The sequence below is a fragment of the Chinchilla lanigera genome, unplaced genomic scaffold (genome assembly GCF_000276665.1).
Source record: "Chinchilla lanigera isolate Chin_1 unplaced genomic scaffold, ChiLan1.0 scaffold00113, whole genome shotgun sequence".
In the NCBI taxonomy this organism is placed as follows: Eukaryota; Metazoa; Chordata; class Mammalia; order Rodentia; family Chinchillidae; genus Chinchilla; species Chinchilla lanigera.
The window spans coordinates 4,240,083-4,258,591 of NW_004955514.1; the positions used below are offsets into that span (position 1 = coordinate 4,240,083).

The 18,509-nt window shown below is 54.8% G+C and overlaps 1 protein-coding gene across 1 annotated transcript in view; it reads left to right on the plus strand.

Annotated features, from left to right (window-relative positions):
* Crmp1 (collapsin response mediator protein 1) overlaps positions 1 to 18,509 on the plus strand; it is a 57,373-nt gene that overhangs the window by 23,508 nt on the left and 15,356 nt on the right. The window contains exons 4-8 of the mRNA XM_005408820.2: positions 4,114 to 4,278; positions 8,784 to 8,845; positions 10,247 to 10,327; positions 15,888 to 15,956; positions 17,208 to 17,328. Of these exons, the coding sequence (XP_005408877.1) occupies positions 4,114 to 4,278; positions 8,784 to 8,845; positions 10,247 to 10,327; positions 15,888 to 15,956; positions 17,208 to 17,328 (498 nt within the window). The remainder of the gene's footprint in view (positions 1 to 4,113; positions 4,279 to 8,783; positions 8,846 to 10,246; positions 10,328 to 15,887; positions 15,957 to 17,207; positions 17,329 to 18,509) is intronic.

Sequence of the window (18,509 nt, forward strand, 5' to 3'; positions counted from 1 at the left end):
AAGCAAAAGGGAGATTATAGGGAGATTAAAAAAAATCTTGACGTGTGCAGATGGTTAAAGTTTGGGAAACAGTGACAGATATTATGACAGATGGGGGAATAGAGGCTCAGAAGGTTGAAGTGACTTGTCCAAGGTTGCAGAGCTAGGCAGTTGTTGTATTAGTCAGCTCTGCTGTTATAATTCTACATAACAGACAGCCCCTCTTTTAGTCTGGTTTCCATTTCTACGGGTTGGTAATTTTACCTATTTAAAGAAAGGAAGTTTTAGCTCACAGTGTAGGAGGTTAAAAGTCCAAGACCAGATACCCCTTCATTTAGTCTCTGGTGAGGACCCCGTTGGCTGAGTGACAGTGTGGCAGCTGGCATCCTGATGGGAACACATGAGACAAGGAAAGATCATAAGTGGGGAGGGCCCCTTGCTCTTTCTAAAACCTCCTTGGGGCCAACATTGGTCCCTTCTGAGGGCAGTGCCCCCAGGGTCCTAATGACCTCCACAGGGCTCCTCCTCTGGAAGGTCCCACCACCTCCCCACCTCCTACACTGAGGACTCAGCTTCCACCTCCTGACTCCTTAGGGCCATGTGGAAATCATGTCCCAACCATGGTGGCCCCCAAATCTCAAGCAGCACTTGTGTTCCTTGCTAGTATGAGAGGTGAGGAGGGGGATGGAGTGGCCTTGCCTTGGGCTGCAGAAGGGTCAGGGCCCTGGCTCTGCTTTCCCACCTCTTCCCTGGGCAGCCCAAGTGCTCTTGTTATGGTTGGGATCTAGAATGTGCCCCAGAGCCTCCCGCGTCCAGAGGTGAGGCTTTGGGAAGGTGACTGGATCATGAGGACGCTGTGCTCATCCCTGAGCTGTGACCTAGACAGCTGTGTTCTTGTCCCCGGATCCTCCACTCTGTCTGCTTCCGTTTGCCGTGAGGTGAGCAGCTGTCCTCCACCATGTGCTCTGCCATGGTCCTCCTGCCTTGGAGCTGCCAACCATGGACTGAACCCTCTGACTATGGACCACAGTGAGCCCCTCCTGCTCCTCTGTGTTGCGGGTGTCCGTGTTCTGTCCCAGCAACGGGGAACCTGACAAATAATAGTTCTGCTCTGTTTGAATAGCTGTTTCTGCTTGGTTTCCACTGTAATAGGTGACTTTAATTAAAACAGGCATCAGTTGATTGTAAATGTTCTTTCAACTGTGAGGCTTTGTGAGTCCCAACTCTGCCTGTCTCTGTCCCCCAAGTATCCCTTTGGGGGGCCTACCCCTGGGCCATATCTGGCTGCCCCCAAGCCAGGATGGTGTGACTTGACTTCCTGGGCAGCAAGTCTGGTCCTGTTCTAGTGGGCAAATTGAGAAGAGCACAACCTTGGACCAGGCTGGCTTGGACTGGGACCCCGCAGAGTCCAGGCCAATCCTTTGCCTCTGCAAACCTCACCTTCCTCACCTGCAGCATGGGCTCTGTGACCCCCCAGCTCCTCGATTCCCTGGTGCAGTGCCTATCACGTGGGTGCTGAGAGGTGGAGATGGAAGAGTCGGGGTTGAGATGAGGAGCCGGGACCCCGAGGGTCCCCCTTGCTGTCTCCCCATCTCAGCTGGGAGGCCTGGGGGAGCCCTGCCCCAGGGCCTCACCCTCTCCACCCGTGAAAGGGCATCTCTTGGAGGCCTCCGTCTGAGGAATCCTGGGGCCCAGGGGCGGGGAGATTCCAATCCCCACCCCTCCCTCCTCTGCGGGTGCCGGGCAGCAGTCACTGTGTGCCAGGTGCAGGGGTGAGCAGAAGCAGGGATGACACTTGTTTTCGAGTCTTGGGAGTCACTCATCAGCCATGTGTGCGGCGGTGAACTGCGATAGGGCTACAGAGTACGGAGCTGGGGCTGCACAGGGTCCTCCCTAAGGAAGCAGGCGGTGCGGGGTGCAAAGGCGGAGGGGGTCAGCCGGGGGAGGGAGCCCCAGGAGGAGGCGGGTGACGTGCAGAGGCCCTGTGCGGCGGAGCGTGCTGCAGTCCAGAGACTGAGGGTGAACTGTGAGGCCGGAAGGAGGAGACCACACTGGGCTCTTTTTCATGTGGGTGGTGGAAATCATAGAAAGATTCTAAACAGGAAGGGATATGATTTTGGTGCTAGGGATTGAACCCAGGGCCTCACATAGGCTGAGGCCATGGAGCTACATCCCCACCCCTTTTTAATGTTATTTTATTTTGAGATAGGGTTTTTGCTAAGTTGTTCAAAACTCAGTCTTGTGATCCTCCTGCCTCAGCCTCCCAAGTAGCTGTGATTATAGGCATGTACCACCACTCCCAGCTCTCTGATGGGTTCTGCAGAGAGCAGAATAAAGTAGCTCAGATCAGACGTGACAGCAGACAGGGCTGGCCTGTGGGAGTCATCAGCAGGCCGGGATGGCTTGGATGCAGCGGTGCATCAGCAGTGCGTCCTCTTCCTGTGGCTGTGCTGTCCTCTGAGTGGGGCAGGCAGGTCTGCGGTGGGCTGCGTGGGGAATGGGCAGTGTGACTTGAGTCAGGGACAGGGAAGCTGTAGGACCGAGCCTTATAGGCCTGACCCTTTAAGGGCAAGTACAGGAGTCTGGAGGGTTGGGGAGATCCCAAAGAAGCAGGACAAGAAGCCTGGAGGACGGGTTGCTGGAGGAAAGCAAGCAGAAGAGAGAAGGAGTGATTACCTTCAGGGCCATGCTGAGTGAGGATTGGACACTTCCGTCAGACCTGGAGAGGGGGCTGAATTAGCAAAGGCCAGTGCTTTAGATGAATGGAGGAGGTGAGAGGGAAGAGGAAGGTAGAGCCTGTTGTCTGGAAATCTTTATGGATGCCTGGCAGGGGAGGAGGCACAGGGAAAGCAGGGCAGTACCTAGAGGGGTGGGAGAGGTCAGGAGGTTTAAGACACAGGAGGGTCCCTTCTGGGACCAACTTTATGTTTAAGATTGTATTGGAAAAAGAGATGACGAGGTTGCTTTTCTTGGTGTCCAAGCTTGTTTCCACCTTGGCATTCTGTGCCCAGGTTGGCGATGTGGAGTGGCTTACCAGCCAGAATGTCACCTAGGTCTCTGGCGGAGTCTGCCTCCCACCGTTCACTCACTGCGAGACCTCGGTGAGTTCCTGACTCCTGAGCCGTCTCTGCATCTGCAGAATTGGGCTGTGACTGTTTACGTCACGAGTGGTCCTGAGGGTTGGCTGGGAGAACTTAGAGCCTTCGAGCTCCTGACACATGAAAAGCACTGAAGGAGTCGTTGTGGTGAGGGGGTGCATCGGGGCCGCAGTTGGGCTGACGAAGCCTGAAGATGCTGGCATAGGTGCCACAGCTGCTGATGGTGTAGGTGGTGAAGAGAAGGGTGGTGAGGAGACTGGTGGTGGTGAGGATGGGTGACAGTGGGCACGGGGTGCTGTGAATGGGGGTGGGGATGATGATGGAGATGTTGGCCATGATGGTGGGGACGATGGTGATTGCGGTGATGGTGGTGATGGTGATGGTGATGATGGTGATGGTGGTGATGATGGTGATGATGGTGATGGTGGTGATGATGGTGGTGGTGATGGTGGTGATGATGGTGATGGTGATGACAGTGGTGATGATGGTGGTGGTGATGGTGGTGATGATGGTGATGATGGTGATGATGTTGGTGATGGTGGTGACGATGGTGATGGTGGTAGTGATGGTGGTGGTGATGGTGATGGTGGTGGTGATGATGGTGGTGGTGGTGGTGGTGATGATGGTGGTGATGGTGGTGATGATGTTGATGGTGGTAATGATGGTGGTGGTGGTGATGGTGATGACAGTGATGATGGTGCTGGTGGTGGAGATGATGATGATGGTGATGATGATGGTGCTGGTGATAGTGATGGGATGATGGTGATGGTGGTGATGGTGATGATGGTGGTGATGGTGATGGTGATGCTAATGGTGGTGATGATGGTGATGGGGTGGAGATGTGAGTAGAGATGATGGCGGTTCTGAGGTGATCCCAGTAGTAATGCTGATGGTGGTGATGATGGGGATGATGGTGGTGGTGAGGCCAGTACTGACAGTGGTGATGATGCTGTAGTGGCGGAGGTGACATCAGTGGGGATAATGATGGCACAACTTGGGCCCCTTGTAAGCATCATGACACAGGTGTCTCTCTCAGTCGACCACGTGGTTCCTGAGCCTGGCTCCAGCTTGCTTACCTCCTTTGAGAAATGGCACGAAGCAGCTGACACCAAATCCTGCTGTGACTACTCCCTCCATGTGGACATCACGAGCTGGTACGACGGCGTCCGGGAGGAGCTGGAGGTGCTGGTGCAGGACAAAGGTCAGTGGACACCGTGGAGTGGGGCCCTACGGTCCTTGGCTCCTGGTGGACCCAGAGGCTGGGGGTGGGAAAATTCCTTTGTGGTAAGTTGCGCACTGCCTCACAAAAAGTGAAAAGACAGGTGGCCCACTTTGGGACATCTGTCCTCTTGCTCCTGGGTGTCCCTCATCCACAGGCAGGCCCAGTTTCCGCAGCCTGGCATCCAAGACCTTCTCTGGTCTGACCTCACTTCTCTTTCTCTGCCTTAACCCGCCCTGGGCACCCGTTGTCCTGGCTGCCATCCCTGCCTCCTGTGATTCTGCTGGCCTTTGCTCAAGCTGTCCCTGTGCCAGGAGCATCCTTTCTGTCTGCTGCTCAGGTGCTGTCACCTTCAGGACCCGGCTCTGTGACCTCCTCTACCATCCTCCCCTCAAAGTCACTCTTCTCCTTCGGTATCCAGAGCCAGTCCCTCTTTGGGGACAGCTGGGCCCTCTGGGGACAACCTTTGTCATTGTTCTTGGATTCTAGGACATTTGCCATGTGTCTGGCTGTTCTTTTAAACTCTGCACTCTAGGAGGGACATGTCTGCACACCTCTGTGTCCCCCTTGGCTGCCCTCTGTGTGGACTCAACCTGGGGACCCTGCCCAGTGTAAATGCATTGCCTTGCAGGGAGAGGGGGCCACATCCTCAGGCAGAAAGGAGAGGGAGCAGGAAGAGCAGGACAGGATGGGTTGGGCTGAGGTGACCAGTCTGACAGGGGCACCTGCAGAGGCGCCTGGGGAGGGCTTCAAGGAGAGCCAGGCTGGGTGCTCATTTTGTTTTCCTGTATGGGGAATTGAACCTAGGGCATGGCATGGTGCTACACCCCAGACCTTTTTATTTTACTTTTATTAGAGAGGGGGCTTTGTTAAGTCGTTAAGTTGCCCAGGACGATCTCAAATTAATGATCCTCCTGAATCAGCCTCCAAAAGTGGTGGGATTGTGGGTGAGTACCACCACATTTGGCCTGTGCTTTCAATTTTTAAATTATGTATGTTATGTTTTTCCATTATACAAATGTCATCATTTCTAATAAGCCAAGAGCCAGAAAATCAGAGAAGGAAGCATCCGCTGTTCGAGCTCCAGTCCCAGGTTTCCATGATGTGAAGAATTATCGCCTTTGTTCCCTGTCTGTGTCGGTGACCTTTTCCTTACGCAGTTGGATGATAGCTGTTCTTTGGGACCCTGCTCTCTGCACTCACCATTTTATGCATAACATTACTCTTCATCAGTTACTTTTTAATGGCTCATAACATAGAATGTAATGGTAAATTTGCTTAGCTGTTTTCTTTTTTATTAGACACTTAGGTTTTCTATTTGTTTTATTATATATCGTTTTATGGCGAACATCTTCATATGTAAGCGTCTGCATTCTAATTATTTTCTCAGATTTCTAGAAATGAAATTTTGAAGTTGAAGGTTTTAGCTTTCTCCAAGGTCATGACATTGATGCCGGAATTGGTTCCCTGCAAGCACCCCCTGCCCCTGCCCCAGCGCAAGCCTGGCCAGCATCCCTGGCCCTGCGAGTTTGTGCCTGCGGGGGTCGTGGTGTCATGAAGTCCTTGCTGATTCCACAGGCGAAGGCCACCCGTTCGTTGTCACTATCGCGTAACTCTTTAATTACTAGCTGTGTAAGTGTCCTGTGTGTATGTCTCCTTATGTGATGGTCCAGTTGTCCCCTCTGTCCACGTGTCAGGTAGGATTTGCCATCTACCTAGAAGCTTTGCCCCCACCCCCACCCCCACCCTGTGATTGCTGTGAATCCGGCTGCGATCGCACGGAGCCATCCTTCGAGGGGGACTTGCAGTTGCACATCGTGCCTTTCCCCCCAACCCCTCCATCCTGAGCTGCTTCTGTCCTACGCTGTGCACTTCAGCTTGTTAGTGCAGCGGGCTGGTGACCCACGTGGACAGGAGCAGGGGGGACACAGAGAGCAAAGGAGGGTGCCCTGGGGTTCATCACTGTCGGCAGAGGGGCCGCCAGGCTCTGCTGGGGAGACTTGGTTGTCAGGGTCTCGATGTTCACAGCATTGCCCTGGGCAGGAGCTGGTTTCTTGCCTTGGCTGGGGCCCGTGGGTGCCGACATGGTGTGTGTGTGTCCAGCCGTCACTGTGGGATGCTGTGTTGACCCAAGTTTCAGAGCCCTGTATGCCCATAAAAACTGCAGGAGTGTCTGTGCTAGAGAGCAGTAATTTGGATTTCATGTTCTAGTTTTTTATTTACATATGAGGTATGATCAAAATATATGTCAAATGTTTAAATTAAAGAAATATTATTACAGGGAGACACATTGCCATTAGTCCACCTCCAAGGTTCCCCCTCGCTTGAAAATCCAGCCAGCGCTGTTGCTGAGCGCCAGCCAGCAGAAAGGCAGCTCACGAAAACACAGCACTGCGTCCTCATCCACCTTAGTCACCGGGTCTGGCACTGTGTGACATCTGGCTTCTCCCCAAAGTCAGCATGACCACGAAAGGGAAATGTTTTGGATCGAATCAGGCCATCGAGGCAGCCAGAACAGTGCAACTAAAGACCCTCAGGAAAGAGGACTCCAGAGCTGCTGCAGAAAGTGGCATGGACCCTGGGATGAGTGTGCTCAGAATGACGGGGAATATGCTGAGGGGCGTTCGTGGCAGTATATCTTTTACGGTGATAAAGTCTTAAAAATTTAAACATCCATCGTATTTGTAGACCACTACCTACGAATATACAAAAATACTGAGTAATGCATACACTCCTTGCGTATGTATGGACATCGTGTGGATGTAGTCTTTCCATAGATGGAGCCCTAATCTGCCTCATATTCTGCACTATGTTAATGAAATAGCACTTCACGGGTGACCCAGGCCCCTCCGCTTAGGAGCCGTCTCTGCCTGGGGCTGACACTTGGCCTCTCCATGTGTTTGTCCAGGGGCTGGGCAGCAGCGAGAAGACTGTCCTGAGGTCAGACAGGAGGGTGTATGGCTGGTGCGTGGAGCAGGGCTGGGTCCTGGTTAGGCTTCCGTGCTACTGGCCGTTACTTGTACCGTCCCTCCATGTTGGCCCGTAGCTCATTTCCCATGAGGCCCCCCGAGTTTTCTACCTTAAGAGGTACTGTGTCCGTCTTTTGCCTCTTGGTAAATTTTCAAAAATTTTTGGTCAGGTCTGCGAGGAAGGCAAACACGGGATGGAGCCGACTCATGGGAAGTCAGTATCAGGCTCCATTTGCTGCTGTAACACCCCTCCGTGACACATTTACAACTTTGCAGTTTTGGAGGTCAGACACCCAGTAGGGGTCTTCTAAGGCTACGAGCAAGGTGCTGACGGGGGTGTACTCCTTCCTAAAGTGTCACGGATGGCAGAACTTGGGGAGATAATTGCCCTTTCCAGCTCCTTTCCTGATACTTCACATTCTTCCCATTTTTGTGAGGAGGACATTTAAGATGTGCTGTCTTGTTATGTGTTATGTATAGCAAGTATATATAACAAGTATAGCAGACATGAGATCTCCAGGATTTATTCTTCCTGTTGAACTGAAAATCACGTGTGTCCTGTGATCAGCATCTTTCCATCTCCTCCACCCCAGCCGCTGATAATCACCCTTCTGTTCTCTGCAGCTGAGTCCAGGGTTTTAGAGCCCCACTGTCAGTGAGCTCCTGTGGCATTTGTCTTTGCCTAGTTTACCTCACTTAGGCTGATGTCTTCCAGGTTCATCTACGTGGATCCAAATGACAGGATCTCCTTGTTTATGGCTATGTAGTATTCCATGGTGTATACATAACACATTTTCTGTGTCCAGTCCTGTGTGAGTAGACACTCCTTAGCTGCTGTGAACAGTGCTGCAGGGAACATGGAGTGCAGAGGTCCCTTCGACAGACCGGTCTCACTTCCTTTGGATACACAGGCAGGAGGGGGATTGCCAGATGGATCATATTGGCTCTATTTATTTTTAATTTTTTGAGGGACGTCCACACTGATTTCCTTAACAGCTTTACCATTTTGCATTCCCATCAGCAGCACACAAGTTTCTTCTCTTTCCACGTTTGATTAAATGCTCTGGGGCTCCACATTGGCCCTGCGTGAGTGCCAGGCTGTTCACCTGCTTCCCAGAGCCTTTCCCGAGGAGAGGAAGGAGGACGCCCTCCCTGCTGCCCACGCAGGCCCTGTGCGCCTCCTCCGTGGTTCTGATACTGAGCTGCCTTGGTTTCCCCGCGCCAGCTGGCCACCCGGCCCGAGAATCGTGAGCTGTGGAAGGGGCTTTGCTTCTTCAGCCACCAGTGTGTGGCTGGGCCTGGCTCAGTGGGCGTCTGCAGATGTTGGGGAGCTGACAAGGGGTTCCCCAAAGGGGCTTTAATCCACTTCTGCATCCCAGCGACAGCCTGGCCCGGTGCGGGATACGCTCTCGGTAGATGTTCACTGTCCGTGTGCAGTGATCACTGATGTCGTGGAAACGAAGGGTTTCATTTTCTTCTTAAACACACGTTTCTCTTCTCCTTTGAATCTCCATGCAGGTGTCAATTCCTTCCAAGTCTACATGGCCTACAAGGACCTCTACCAAATGTCTGACAGCCAGGTAGGTGTCCCCCACCCTTGCCCCTCACCTGGCAGGGACCCCAGGGAGGTCCAGCAGGGAGGTCCCAGGCCCACTGCTGGAGCACGACCAGGTCTCAGCTGTCCCCCTCCTGGCCCGGGTGGGGCCTGGAGGCCTGGTGCGAGGGTCCCTCCCTTGGGGACTCCTCAGGGTCCCCACAAAGATCACTCTCACACAGCTCCCAGAGAGCATGGCAGGTGCTCAAGTGTGGGCTTGGAAACGTGAGCTTCCTGAGAGCTTCTCTGTGGATTCTGGGGCTCAGAGAAAGCTGGGACCATGGCTCTGGCTGTGACAGAGGAGGGCGTGAGGCACTGGGCGAGTCCCTTCCTTCTTCAGCTTCCCATCCGAAGAGTCTTAAAATCTCCATTCCCACCGGCTTCCAGCGGTCATGATGGGGCATAGGGAGCTGAGGAGGACAGTGCTAGGAGTTGCTCTCCAGGAGTGGCCATTTACCAGGCACCTGGCCTTCTTTAGCTGCTGGGTCTCCTGCTTGGGTCCCTCATCATTCATGTCTGCTTGTTAGTGGGACAGGGAGCCATGTGTGCTTCCGCTAGCCTGCCGGGGTGTAAGCCGTGGCCATACCTGCTGCTTGCTGTGCAGCCTGGGGCAGCTTTCCCAACCTCTCTGAATTATCTTAGGCTCACAACAGCACTTATCTTACCCACCTTATGGCACTTTGCAGAGGATTGAATGTAGGGACCGTGTCTGGCCTGCAGTGGGTACCATCAGGCATTAGGTAGCTGTTTTTGGCCATTACCACGGGACCAGAGAGGCATTCCAGGGCCTGCGTGTGTTGACAACACAGTTACCGTTCTGGGACTGCAGGAGGAGGTGCTCAGGAGCTCACCAGGAATAATAAGTGACTGCTGGGCAGTGGGTGGACCACCTTGGGCAGGTGATCCAGGCCCTGCACAGTGCTTGTCATCTGAGTGCTGGGATCACAAAGCTTGTCCTTGTACAGCTGTGAGATGACCCAGGTCTCAGTTGTCACAGCCACTTGTGCTCTTTCGGGTCCCCTGTGTGGCTGTGGCACTGGCCAAGCAGACTTGATTACTCTAGTTGTCACGGCCAACATCTGAGGGCACCCCCAGGAGCCGCCCCCAGGAGCCGCCCCAGGTGCCAGGATTGAGGGTATCCCTGCCTCGGTTGGGGCTTCGATCAGTGCGTCCCGCCCCAGCCTCCTGCTGTGGGTCTAGAAGGAGCTGGGCCGAGGCCCATCTTTTCCTAGGGCTTGTGGTCAGCGGGCAGCATCCTGTGGTGGATCAGCCTCACCGGGAGTGCAGAGGCTGGCAGGGACCAGGATGGGGAGAGAAGAGCAGTCCCCATAGATCCTGCACCCGCCACGGGCTCAGAGCTCACGTGCGCCCTCTCTGTCCTCCTTAGCTGTACGAAGCCTTCACCTTTCTCAAGGGGCTGGGCGCTGTGATCCTGGTCCACGCAGAGAACGGAGACTTGATAGCTCAGGTGAGTGGTGTGTATGATGCCACACCTCGGTCTGCTTCCCTCAGGGCCAGAAAAGGGCACTGTGGGCTGGGTCATGGAGGGGACTGGGTGGTGAGGGCCGAGCCAGGATGCGGAGGTCACAGAGGTGCTCCTGGGTCCGCCTGCAGTGTGGCGTCCTGGAACCACCTTGCTCCTTGAATCTGCTTTCTCTCCTGTGCAGTGGGGACGGGAAGACGGCTGGGAACCGGCAGGGCGGAGCTCAGGTTCCGAGCCTCCAGCCTCCCCGGACAGGTGGCCTGGGCCAAGGGACTTCAGCCGGATGAGCTCGAGTGTCCCAGAGCTGGAGTGGGCTGCGTGTCCTGTGCGTCCTGATGCGAGACAGGCTGTGGAGTTGTGGTGGGAAGGGGAGGAAAGGACAGTCAGCTGGGGTGCAGCCAGGCACCCCCTTAGTGACTTTCGGCTCCCAGGGCAGGAACAGCGGCTAAGAGGGGAGGTGGAAGAGGTGGGGTGTGTGGGGAGATCTCCGTCTGCGGGACTCTGGTGCCTGCATGGGCTTGGGAGGAAGTCAGGCGAGGGGCATCAGGAGTGTAACCTCTGGGGCTCTCGGCCATCCTCCTGCTCTGTCCTCTGAGTCCTGCATCCTCTTTGTCAAAGAAAGCGTGCTTTGGCAGCTAGTCCTGTTCCCCACCTGCTTCCTGTCTGGTAGGATTTTGGGGGTCTGATGGCTGACAGCCTTCTTCCATTTTTGCCGTTGGCTCATTCAGCCCAAGCTGCCTGTGTGTTGCTAAGGTAACTGTCTCACTTACTCCGTGAGCCTCCTGTGAGCCTCATCGGGGTTCACTCTAGTAGGGGAAAGACACCCACAGAGTTCTTCCAGATGAGCCTTGCTCTGCCCTGGGGCGGCTGAGGGACACGGCCAGGAAGTCCTGGGAGCCCTGACGCTCTGTTGCAACTTTAGTCTCTTTAAACAGTCTTTCAGGGTGGAATATAAAGGCACTGCCTTGCATCTTTCTGGGTTCTTATCAAAAGCATGGGAGTCGCACCCTTGGTTTACCACGAGACCACTGTTACCTGCTAGTGTCCTGAGATCAGCTCCAAATCCTTTTCTTTTGCCTTTGGAGAGGCTGAGAATTTCCAAAGCCACCAGGTCCTGCTGTGTTCTGTCCAACAGTCCTGCCCTCGACTGACCTCTCCCCTCAGCCTCTTCCTTCCAGCGGGAGGAGCCAGGTAGATGGTGCAGCGCCTTCTGCCGCGTCCTGGGAGGCTCCTTCGCTGAATCTCATTCGTGAGCCAGGAGTTCCGCTCTCCACGCAGTCCCTCAGGCAGAGCCGCGGAGTTTTCTGCTACAAGCGTCCTCTTCCTCCAGTTGCTGCCTCCCCACCGTGTCATCTGTTTCCTCCCTCACTCTTCCTCTTCTTTCCTTCCCTACAGAAGTAGCAAATAGCACTTAACCAATTCAGCACAGATCTCCCCGCATCATAAAATCTTCTTGTAAGCAGTATCCAAAGATGCTTTTGCAAACACCATCATCAGTAGCTGAAACGATGCCATAGTTTACTTAAGTGTGCCCCGGGCTGTTAGACCTTAGCATCGCTAGTTTATGTTCTTATAATAAACTCGAGCTTCAGAGTCACAGACATACAGTCGGAACTGTGATGTTTTCGAGCTGATGGGGCCGGGGCTCCTGGTCTGGGTGTGTCTGAGAAGTTAAACAGAAACGTGGGGGAGGGGGGTTAAAATTAGCGGCAGCACAATGGGCATCTGGTCAATGTACAAAAAGAATGAAAGAAATGGAAGTATTCCTGGGCGAGGAGGAAGCCTGGGGAGTAGTGGGTTTGAATCTCAAGCAGCCCAGGGAACCGTTTCAAGGTGACAGGATAAATCTGAGTAGTGATTTCCTGCTCGAAAGACGGATACCAGGAGGAAGAGAGTGTAGGCGAGGTGCCGAGCTGGTGGCAGGCTCCTAGATGCTCTCTTTGCCCTGGGTAGTAAGCTGTCCACTTACTCAACACGGTAACCTGGTGATACAAACGCTGGGGACCCCAGCGCACAGAGGAGAAGCTGAGGCCCAGAGAGCCTGCACACCTCCCACAAAGTCATAGACGTGGGCGGGTCTGGAGCTGGACCTCACTGAGGACTCAGATGTCAGCGTCCATGTGATACCCGCAAGGCCGCGTTGCTTCCCAGAGGAGAGCCCTGCAGGAGGCTCAGGTTGAAAGGGTGGTTGGTGGGTTTCAAAGCTCATTTCTTAGAGCCCTGGGTCGTCCTTGTTTTTCTGCTGGTGTAACTGGATACCTGAGACTGAGTAATTTGTAAGGAAAAGAGGTTTATCTTGGCTCACAGTTCCGGAGGTCCAAGAGCATGGTGCTGGTGTCAGTCCAGCTTCTGACCAGGACCACGGACTCTCCATGCGTGACAGAGAACTGGAAGAGAGGCCAGACATGGTGTGCACTCCCTGTAATCCCTGCACTCTGAGGGGCTGAGGCAGGAGGATTCAAAGTGTGAGCCCAGCTTGGCGATTTAGGGAGACCTTGTCTCAAAGTAAAAAATAAAAGAGGGCTGGGGGATATAACTGTATAAAGACCCTGGGCTCAATCCTCAGTATCCCACCCCACCCCCAAAAAGAAAAGAGAATTAGAAGAGGGAAACAGTTGCACAGGAAAGGAGCCTGTGAGAGAGACCGAGGGGAGCTTGCTTCATCACAACCTGAGCTTGAGACCTGTACCCAGGGGACCAGTCCTTCTGCATGGATTTTGGAGGGCACCAGCCATATCCAGGCCGTAGCATTCATTCCACCCCAGTGGCCCTAAGTCTCAGCTTGTCCCAGCATCAGCTCCCAGGTCCAAACCCCAAATCACCTGAGCCTCAGGCACACTCCTTCAGCTATGAGCCTGTAAAATTGGAAATAAGTTCTGAACTTCCAAGACTGGGCTTGTGGACCAGCATTGGGTGAACACCTGTATCTGCAAGGTGTGAGATGTACTGTACTCCCCAAGAAAGGGTACTGGCCTAAAGCAAGCTCGAAGCCCAGCAGCGCAGGCCTTAACTCCTAACGCCAGAATCAGGCCTTTGATCCCATGTGGCACCTCTCGGATGCCCTGGGGCAGAGTTGTGTCCGAGGCTGTGGCCGCCCCCACCCATGGCTTTGCGGGGTTCAGTCCCTGTGGTTCCTCTCTGGGATCAGAGTCAGCTGCCGCTGCGTTCCCAGGCAGGCGCTGCACATGGCCACGGGCACTTCAGAACTGGGGTTCCAGTGGTGGAGGCCGCTCCAGAGGCTCCACTAGGCAGTGCCCTAGCAGGGGTTCTCGGGGGCACCGCGACTCTGGCTGGTTTCCGCCTGGGCCCGCAGGCTCTTGGTGACAACCTTTGAAATCTAGGTGGAAGCCACAGAGACCCTGTCGGGAGCTCTTCTGTTCCAGACACCTGCAGAGTTAGCCCCATGTGGACCCCGCCAGCTCTCATTACCCTGTGGGACTGAGGCCTGCTTGAGCCGGGGCTGGGTGCCGGGAGCTGGCCTGAGCTGGGAGGGCCCCCTTCCTTCCTCAGCGCCCCCACCTGAGTTGCCCGGAAGAGCTCACATAGGCTTCGGGGACTTTTCTCTGTGGTCCCTGTACAGCACCTGGCTCTGCGTCGCTGGGTCCAGTCCCTTGGGATCTCACCCCTGGGACGCACTGTCGCAGTATTCTTTTTCTTATTTTTTGGTAGTCAGATGTTTTTAAGAGCTATTGTAAAGGTTGCTTTTTCTCCTTGAAGTTCAGCCCTTATCACAGGTAAAACGGAAATGAAAGTAAAAGAGCAAAGTGAGAAGCAAACAGTTGGGCAGTTATGAGGCCCAGGCTCATGAACCTAACCTTCGCCCTCCCCATAGGCTTCTCAGGCTCTTCCGCGGCTGCCCCTGGCCCCTCACCGGTGTGAGAAGTCGGACGTACCTGTTCCTTTTCCAGGCTGGGCAGCTCGGTTCCGTCCGCAGATCAGCAGCAGCACTTTTGCCTCATGTGGGGCACCGAGGGGCACCGCTGGTCGCAGCGACCGCCTCGAGCAGCACGGGGGATGAAAAGATGACTTGGGGATGAGACTTAGTTCCTTCACCGAGGGGCCCTGTTTCTCCACTGACAGCGCCCAGCCCTCGGGAGCCTCTGGGAGAAGAAGCCCGCCAGCCACCCAAGCCAAGAGCTCTCTGGCTCTTACTCAGAATCTCAGCGAGACAAAACAGCAACTTGGGCCGGCGGCCGACTCAAGGCTGGGCGGTTCTTCTTGGGGAAACAGGGGAAGCACCTGGCCAGACACAGTTTAATTATTTGTGTGCCTTTGCCCCACCTTTCATCCGTTCACTCCTCGTGTGCTTTTGCCCTGCAGTTTAATCATTCAGTGGAATCCTGCACTCAGGGCCAGCTCCCCAGACACACCCCAGGGATCCCCCGCCAACCGTGCTTTGCTGTTCTGTTTGGAATCTGGCTGCAACTTCTCCAACTTTTTGTGCTCTCTTTCCTTTTGAAATTATAAGTTCTGTCTCTGAGTAACTCCCTTTTCCCTAATCCCAGCCGAAGCAGTAAAAAGCAGCCACTCCGCTCCTTCTATCTTTCGCTTGTAAAGCTTTTTAGCTAGAAATTCTACTTCATTGCTTTTAAATTCCATCTTCTGTGAAGTCCGAGGACCCGGACACAGTACGGCCAAGATCTTCGTGGCTTCTTAGCCGGTTGCTAAGGAGGTGCCCTGGTTGCCACCTGAGATTTCATAGAGTGGCCTTTCCTGCTGTGTTTCCACCAGCACGCTGGTCACCAACACTCAGCCAGTCTCTGGGGAACTCTAGACTTTGCCCAGCCTTCTGGTCCCTGAGCTCTCGCAGGAACCACTTCCGTGCATGCTGAAGGCACCCAGGCTTGTTCCCGCCTCTCCTCCCAGCCCTCCCCGTCTCCGCCATCACCAATTCCAAAGCCACATTTTCGGACCTCCTGATGGCCCAGCTCTGCTTCTCAGCCCCGCTTTCCATCTCAGTCAGTTTTCTGTTGCTATCACAAAATACCCGAGGCTGGGGCTAAATAAGGGAAGTCTGTTTTGGGATCCTGGTTTTGGAGAGCTGCACACTGCTCCCTGCACTGTGGAAAAGGGGAGCAGGTGAATGGGGCAGAAGTGAGAGTGCAAGAGCCTGGGGAGGTGCCAGGCTGAGTTCGTAACAGACCAGTCCTGCAAGAACGGACCCATTGCTGAGCAAAAACTCACTCACGCAAGGAAAGGATAAGATCTTGTGGTCCCCTCTCACCATCCATCAATACCGCTAGGCTGGTGGTTGAGCCTCCACAGCAGTTTCGGTGAGACAAATTGTGTTCATCTCTGGCTCTCTGCCTCCTCTCGCTGCTCTAGGGAGATGGGGATAAAGCAGGGGCGGCCGTAGAGAGGAAGGAGACCAGGTGGAGGCAGGAGGTGCTGCCGGAGGACCCTGGCTCACACCACCCTCCACCATTAGACCTTGCACAGCTCCCTGCCTGGGCTTAGCCTCCCTGCTCTAGAGCTGGAGCTGGAGGAAATGACTTCTCCCAGTGCTGCCATTCTGTAACCCCTGTCACTTGTCACTGTCTCGTAGGAACAAAAGCGGATCTTGGAGATGGGCATCACGGGTCCGGAGGGCCACGCTCTGAGCAGACCCGAAGAGGTGAAGACTCCCTAGCTGGGGCGCCACTGTGCCCTTGCCGCAGTACCCTCACAGCTGATGCAGCACGGCCCGAGCTCAGCTCCTTCCCCGCCCGTCTGCTCCTTCCCTGGGGGTGGGGGTGGCAGGTCACTCAGGGAGGCCAGCAAGCGGCTGTGCCTCTCTCAGGACCCAGGGACTTCACACTGAGACCCCACGTGTGCCCCAGTGTCCAAACTGGACGAGAGTCTGCCGGGGACTTGGGTGTTGATAGCAGGAAAATAGAGCCTCCGTCCCCCAGCCTGTGTCTAAGAAGTGGCCACCCCTGCCTGCTGGCGTTCCAGACCTGAAAATGGGTTCATTCCCCCGGGGCGGCAGCTTGAGTGTAACGGTGCACGTGTGCAGAGGAGGGTGGGCAGACCTGGCACAGAACTGCTCGATGGTGGGTGCCGCCCTAGCAGCCACCCTGGGTGGAGGATGTTCTCAGAGTCCTCTTCCAACTGTGAGCCAGGCGTGGGACTGTGCTGGGTCCCGGGACACTGGAGCTGCTTGTTCCTGTCGATCAGGGAGGACTGGGGCCCTAGCGTTTGCCAGCTTTGGATGTTGCCATCACACCGTGACAGTGACCAGTGGCTTCGTACCCGAGAGCAAGCTTTTGAAGTAACATAGCAGATTGGAAATTAAGTACAAACACTCCCCCTAAAATAGCCAGGTGTGCTGGTACGCCCTGTAATTCTAGCACTCCAAGAGGCTGAGGCAGGACACTCTCCAGTTCTAGCCCAGCCTGGGCAACTTAGTGAGTTTCCTAGACCCTGTCTCAAAATTTAAAAATAAACAAATGAACGGCTGGGGATAGAGCTCAGTGTGCAGGTCCTGAGTGCAGTCCTCAGGGCCTCAAAACAAAGCACAACAAACTGAAACACAACCGATACTTTTGTTACCTGGTCCTCTGAACATGACCATCATAGAGAGACCGTTTCTGTGCCTTTGATATCATGTTCTACCCACGTTTCTCCCCTGAGGGTAGGGGGAGGAGACCTCCAACGAGCCTAACAGCATTTAATCCTGTCTCCCAGCACTCTAAGTGAATTCGCTTTGCTTTCCTTTTTTCAATTTACAACGTAACCCTCTTCTGATGTGGCCGATTTTCTTTCTGACTGCGTTTATTTAAGGAACGTCTAAAGACCCTGACTGAGGGAAAGTCCTGGGAGTTTGGGGTGGGTGGTGCCTGTCCCCCCCGAGCCTTCTATGACCCCTGTACTTGGTGTGTTCCAGCTGGAGGCCGAGGCTGTGTTCCGGGCCATCACCATCGCGGGTCGGATCAACTGCCCGGTGTACATCACCAAGGTCATGAGCAAGAGCGCTGCGGACATCATCGTGCTGGCTAGGAAGAAGGGTACGCACTGGTCCTGGTCCCCTGGGAGGCAGCAGGTCCCCGTACCCGTCAGCTGTTCTGTTTCCGGGGCACAATGCCTGACACCCACAGTTAAAGGAGGGGAGATGGATTTGACTTGTGGTTTCAGGGAATTCAGTCCATGGTCAGCTGCCCCAAGGCAGGGCTTCATGGCAGAAGAAGTGCAAAGGAGCCAAGATGTTCAGTTTGTGGCAGCCAGAAAGCAGAGCCGGGGAACAGAGCCAGGGAGGAAGGGATGAGGCCCCGGACATAGTCTCCCCGGCTCACCCCTCCATGGCCACTCAGACACACAAAGTAGAGTGCTTTACTAATCCATACACGGTTCCCAAGCCAGTCAAGTTTGACGGTTAAGCTTAACTGTCACAGTACAAGGAGGGGGATGTCCGGCAGCTTCAAGTTTACTCTCAGGGGCACTCTGAAGGGAGGACGGTGTGCAGTGGGCACTGCATAGTGTGTGGGCAGTTTAGGTTTATCCCTGGTGTGTCCATGTGTCAGCCATGTGGCCTTGTGCAAGTCCTTGGCCCGTTCTGAGGCTCAGCTTCCTCGAGTGTGGCTGGGGTAATGGTCCCTGGCCTGGTGGGGTCAAACGAGACCCTGTGTGTGCATAGCTTTGCCGGCTCTGAAGCCCCTCTGTGGTGAGCTGGGGCAGCCCGAGGGCCTTTTTCCTGCCTGCCCTCCTCCTGGTCCACCCCGGGCACTTCATCCTGGCCTGCTGTCCTGGAGGGACGGAAGCCACACCCGCTCTCGTGGGGACCATGCGAATCCCTCAAGACCTGCTCCTGCCTCCCGAGAACCCAGCCTGTCAAGATAAATGTTAATCCACAAAATAGCTGAAATCGAGCTCCCGCTGGAGCTCAGGATAAAGGAGCATGAGTAACCTCGTAGCTGACCCTCTGTGCTGGGGAGCGCCCTCCCCAGGGTCTCTCATACCCACGTGTTCTTCGCACTTGGTGAATCTCAGTCCAGACTGAGCAGGCTCAACGCAGGCGCTTGGTGGCCTGCTGTGTCTGGGGCCGCATGAGCGGGCAGAGCAGCTTGGAGCCCGGGTACCTTGTGTTAGGAGTTTTAGCAGCAAGCTGACGAGTGGGGCAGAATAGCACCGCTCACCTGGAACTCGTTCCATTTTAAAGATAGGGAAGCTGAGGTTCGGAGCCATTACAGAA